The following is a 5,624-nucleotide window of genomic DNA, read 5'->3' as shown; positions in this document are numbered from 1 at the left end:
TTTCTTTCTTTCTTTCTTTCTTTCTTTCTTTCTTTCTTTCTTTCTTTCTTTCAGATTTTATTTATTTATTTATTTATTTGACAGAGAAAGAGAGGGGGAGTGACAGGCAGAAGGGGAAGCAGACTCCTCACTAAGGAGAGAGCCCGACACAGGACTCAACCCCAGGACCCTAGGATTGTGACCTAAGCCAAAGGCAAATGCTTAAGCAGCTGAGCCACCCAGGCGTCCTCAAAAGCTTCTTTCTAATGACTGTAACTCCAGAGACGGTTTGAACATAACTCTGGAAAATCAGAGCCACAACCACCTGTGTAAGCCACTCCTGGATCCTAACTTCAGAAACTGTGTAAGATCATTAAAATGTTACAGTGCTAAGTTATGGGGTAATTGATTATGAAGCAATCCGTTAGTAACATACTGTCAGACTGAATTAGAGAGCAAGATCCAGTAAATGCTGTCTATAAAAGACACACTTTATTTTTTTTAAATTTTAAAGAAGATTTTATTTATTTATTTGACAGAGAAAGGCATAGTGAGAGAGGGAACACAGCAGGAGGAGTAGGAAAGGAAGAAGCACACTTCCCAGCAAGCAGGGAGCCCGATGCAAGGCTCGATCCCAGGACCCTGGGATCATGACCTGAACTGAAGGCAGATGCTTAATGATTGAGCCACCCAGGTGCTCCAAAAGACACACTTTAGATCTTTGACACCAATAAGTTGAAAGTAAAAGAATGAGAAAAGATGCGGGCACCTGGCTGGACCTGTCTGAGGAGCATGTGACCCTTGATCTCAGGGTCATGAGTTCGAGCCCCACGTCAGGTGTAGACATTACTTAAATAAATAAACTTTTAAAAGATATACCATATCGGGGCGCCTGGGTGGCTCAGTGGGTTAAGCCTCTGCCTTTGGCTCAGGTCGTGATCTCAGGGTCCAGGGATAGAGTCTCACATGGGGCTCTCTGCTTGGCAGGGAGCCTGTTTCCCCCCTCTCTCTGCCTACTTGTGATCTCACTCTCTGTCAAATAAGTAAATAAAAATCTTTTAAAAAAAAGATACACTCTATCAACAATAACTGTAAAAGAGTAAGAAGGACAGAATTACTATCAGACACAATAGATGGTAAAAGAAATGGTAATAGGGGCGCCTGGGTGGCTCAGGTGATTGAGCTTCTAACTCTTGGTTTCAGCTTAGGTTATGATGTCACAGTGGAGGGTTCCAGCCAGAGTCCAACTGGTCCTCAGCTTGGACTCGGCTTCAGATGCTCTCTCCCCCTCCCTCCCCCACTGCCTCTCCTCTAGCTCGCATATGGACTGGCACTTTCTCTATCAAATAAATAAATAAATATTTTTTTAAAAATAAAAATAATAAATTGCGCTAGAGGAGTGCCTGGCTGGCTCAGTGAGTAACGCATGTAACTCTTGATCTCAGGGTCATAAGTTCAAGCCCCATATTGGGCGCGGAGCCTGCTTGAAGAAATTGTACTAGAGACAAAGAGGACATTTCATAGCGATAAAAGGGACAACACATCAAATATATACACACATACATATACAGCAAATATATGTATCAAATAAAAATGTATAGTAATGACAGACCCCAAAATACAGGACAAATGGACCACTGAACAATTACAAGTTGCAACACCCCCTCTCTCTAATTGATAGAACAACCAGAAAGAAATTAGTAAGGACGGAAAAGACATAGACGTGATCAACCAGTCTGAACTACCAGGTAACTTTCCACCTAACAAAAGCAGAACACACACTATTGTCAAGTACACTTGGAAAATTCTCCATACCAGATCATAAAATAAGGCCATAAAATAAGTCATAATAAATTTACACAAATTGAAATCAAACCAAGTATATTCTCCAACCTTAATGGAATTGAGTTGGAAACCAACCATTAAAAAAAAATTAGGAAATCTACAAATATGTGGAAATTAAACAATAGCCTTCAAGATGGTCCATGTGTCAAAAAAGAAACCAGTGGTAGGGTGCCTAGGTGGCTCAGTGGGTTAAGCATCTGACTTTCGATTTGAGCTCGGGTCTTGATCTCAGGGCTCTGAGTCCAAACCAGCATCGGGCTCCACGACAGGAGTGGAGCCTACTTTAAAAAAAAAAAATCTGTTGAAGTTTCATAAAATAAAATTTTTTTGAAACTGAAGAGGAATGGATCACACCATCTAATCCAAGGACCCCCGCCACCTTTAAAGTGCCAAAGACTGCTCTCTCTTTCCACTGTATACGTTTGAAATTTGTTCCACACGTATTTGTTATCTCTACACAGATTTTGTGCAGGTTTTTTTTTTTTTGAAACCGATTTTTATTCACATACCTAAGTGGGCCTTCGCAGAAGAGTCACAAATTTTTGTTAATTACAAGTACTTGACACGTCAATAAAAATAAATACTAAGTCATTCAACAATGAGCCCCAGGGAACTAGGGAATTCAGACTTCGTCGCTCTGCAACTGCGAGAGGGGACCCTTCCTTACACAGCCCACCCAGAGATAAGGTCTCAAGGGCTCCATAGTGGGGTGATTTCCCCTAAAGGATCTTGAGGGGCAGAAAATGGGTCCTTAAAAGGCTCAGACCCTACCCTCTGCTTCATGTGAGGTCGGGAGCAGTCTGAACATAACTGCGCATATGCTTGTGAAGACAGCACTTGTGAAGACAGCACCGCCCGAGCAGGCCAGGAAGTGGGAGGTCTGTCACCCTTGGCGCGGGCTCCGGGTGAGGCACATCTGTCTGGGGCGTGGCTCCGGACTGTCCCGAGCTCAGAACCCTAGCCCAACACCACGCGCTGGAACGCAGTATGCCGGACCGGAGCACCATCGCGCGGTTGAGGGACAAGGCCAGCGCAGAGTGGAGACCCAGACAGCCCAACGACTAGAAAACCACCACCTAGCGGCGGGGGCAACTGGGCGACTGTGTGAGGACGCAAACTACCCCTACCCCACCCAGTTGCTACTCGGGCAGGAGCCCAGGTGAAGAAGTGTGGGAATGGGGCGCGTGCCCGCAGCGGGGATCCAGAAGCCCGATCGTCCGCGGGAAGATGCCGCTCCAGTGCGCGTCTGCCCCGGGGCGCACGGGCGGGGGCCAGTCCCGACTCTGGGACAGCTGGGAGCCCGGCGACGCCCCGTGAGCTGTCCGGCCCCACCCCCCGCCAGCCGGCTCCCCGCACCCACACCGGTCCCAGGCCGCGTCGCCGCCAGCTCGGGCTCTCCAAGGGACCAGGCGTGCGGGGACTCGCAACCCCTGTGTGCAGATGCACGCACACCGAGCTCCGTTGCTCCGCAGACCGGGCGCCAGGCGGAGCTTGCGCGGGCTCCGAAACCCATCAGGTCCCCCCACCCGCACTGCCCTGGGCTGCTCTGCCCAGCGCGGCTGGAAGACGACCCCAGACACAGCCCCACCCAATCGCGACCCTCCAGAGCCCGCCCAGCCACACACCGGCCCCCCACAGAGGGTCCCGCACCCCGACTCGGCCGCGGAATCGCTGTGGAACCCTTAGAGTCTTCCCCTCTCTGAACCTGCTTTCCGCGTCTGGACGCAGGAGACACAGACACGGAGCAGGCGCACCGACGTGGGCCGAAACTTTATTTGCCATTCCCGGACCCCAGCGCCCCCCAGCCCCTGGGGAGGCAGGGGGTCTCAGAAGATCTTCACGGAATCCAGCTGCAGGTCCCCGCCCACCTCCAAGAGGCGCACGCGCGCGGGCGGGATCCGGTAGCGGAAGTGGTGATACTCCGAGTCGCCGACCACCGCCTGCGGGGACGCGGGGTGCGCGCTGAGTGCCCGAGGCCTACTGCGGGGGCGGGGGTCCCTCCCGACTCCGACCCGCGCCGTGTGCCTGCCGCGCCCACTGGCAGCGGGGACCGGCCCGCGGGCGCGTGTTTCTCGGCCTGTCTCCCCACCCAGCCTTGCCCCTGCCCCAGAGCCTCGATCTCGCACTGTCGGGGAGAAAACCGGGGCCCCGCTGCCCGGCTAGGGGACACCCACCCTCTGAGCACTTGGCTCTTGCGCGCTGGTCCTTGTCGCTGCCGCACCCCGGACTGCTGACACTAGTGGGGATGCACCAGGGGAAGAAGAGGGACGCGGAAAACCCCTGTCCCTGGCCCCGCATGGCCACACCTCTGCCGCCTCCACCAACAGCCTCTCTGGCTTCCACGCCTGTAGGTAGCGGGGACCCACCTTGAAGCCTTCTTCCGTGGCAATAAGGAACACTTCGAAAGGCTGCCCGTGCTGGAAGGGAATGCCTGAGCCACGCTCCTCTTGGCCCCAGGTTCCCTGCTCCAGGGTGTTGAAGACCACCGTGGATTGATCCAGGCGGGGATTGAAATGCAGGGCGGCCTCACTCCCTGGGGCCTCACTGCACAGCAGGTTCACATAGAACCTGGCAGTTGCGGGTGGGGGGCGGTGAGAGATATACCGTCAGAGGCCGAGAACCACCAAATCAAGATCAAGAACCTATGGACTGGATTCTCGGGGGCAGGACATACAAATTTACTGAGAACTGAGAATGTTAAAACCACAGAAGGAGGACTGTGGACTGGTGGCTACAACCAATTTCAGGGCATCCAAAAACTTGTGGGGACCCTGGACACACATCCACCTACACGAAGATCACGGTGCTATGGCTTGGGTCCCCTTCATTTCCAAAGCTTCTAAGAGTTGCCATGAATCATGGTGCCAATGGCCAGGGTGCTCCCCATTCCTAAGGGCTAGGAACAATACCACGGACCCCATTATTCCTGGCATTATAGATTCTGAGAAATCCCACAGTTCCCGAACCAGGACGTCTTGGGTTTCCCAGATGATCAGGGCACCTCCAGAACACTGGACATGTTTCCAAATTGCCTGGGGATGCAGACTGGGAGTCACAGGACTACAGGGAAGAACCCTGAGACTGCCTTGGATCCCCCAGATTCCCAGGACACATAGGGACCCCAGCTTGTACACAGCCATGGGACAAATCAGTGAAGACAGATTCCAGAAAGTCAGTGATGCCCTGGGGATTCCAAGACCCTGGTGGACATAGGTGGCTCCGGCTCCCTTGAGTCTGGACTGGAAAGAGGTCAGCTTGTCCCACCCTTACCACGTGGGCCTGGGGTCTCACCTGCCAGCCTTTTCTGGGATGACACCACGGATCCTCATCACAGTTCCCACTCGGATGCCCTCGGGCAGCGAGGTCTTGTGGGGAACGTTCTGTAGGACCAGCGGCAGGGAGATCCAAGGGAACCAGGGACACACATGACAGAGACAGATGGGTCAGCCCCAGGGAAAAAACGGTCAGGACCACACCAGCAGAATCACTGAGAAGAAAGACCACGGAGAGAAAGGAGAGAGAGAGCCAGAGCCAGGCAGAGGTGGGGACAGAAACATAGAGAATCCACAGAAGAGAGAGAATCCAAGAGCAGATGGGAACATTGGGTTGGGTTGGGTCAACCCAAAAGCCACAGCCCAGACACCTCCTGGCACACCCCAACACCCCCTTTCTCCTTTCAAACACGAGACCTCAGGTGGGCCCAGACCCTCCCCTATTCCCGGACAGCCTTGAGTCCAAGACCCCCAGCCCCAGGGCCCCGAGGCACTCACAGAACTCCCTGCCATGGCTGGGACAGTGGG

General features: G+C 53.0%; 1 protein-coding gene across 1 annotated transcript; it reads right to left on the bottom strand.

Moving 5' to 3' along the window:
• Window positions 1-3,507: 3,507 nt before the first annotated feature.
• On the bottom strand, window positions 3,508-5,624 carry LOC111161524 (galectin 7B). The gene is made up of 4 exons (XM_022525247.1): window positions 5,595-5,624; window positions 5,116-5,204; window positions 4,191-4,392; window positions 3,508-3,764 (listed from the first exon to the last, which is right to left on the bottom strand). Exons 1-4 carry the CDS (start codon window positions 5,607-5,609, stop codon window positions 3,651-3,653), a joined length of 420 nt encoding a protein of 139 aa, XP_022380955.1. The 5' UTR covers window positions 5,610-5,624; the 3' UTR covers window positions 3,508-3,650.

This window comes from Enhydra lutris, unplaced genomic scaffold, assembly GCF_002288905.1.
Source record: "Enhydra lutris kenyoni isolate GAN:26980312 unplaced genomic scaffold, ASM228890v2 scaffoldscaffold85, whole genome shotgun sequence".
Taxonomy (NCBI): Eukaryota; Metazoa; Chordata; class Mammalia; order Carnivora; family Mustelidae; genus Enhydra; species Enhydra lutris.
This window is presented reverse-complemented; position numbering and strand designations above follow the sequence as displayed.

Excerpts from the sequence above, each read along its gene's own strand:
- LOC111161524 (XM_022525247.1), bottom strand. Across the intron at positions 4,393-5,115 it reads ATCCCAGAAAAGGCTGGCAG|GTTCTATGTGAACCTGCTGT; the intron begins GTGAGACCCCAG and ends CGCAACTGCCAG. Across the intron at positions 3,765-4,190 it reads CCACGGAAGAAGGCTTCAAG|GCGGTGGTCGGCGACTCGGA; the intron begins GTGGGTCCCCGC and ends GCGTCCCCGCAG.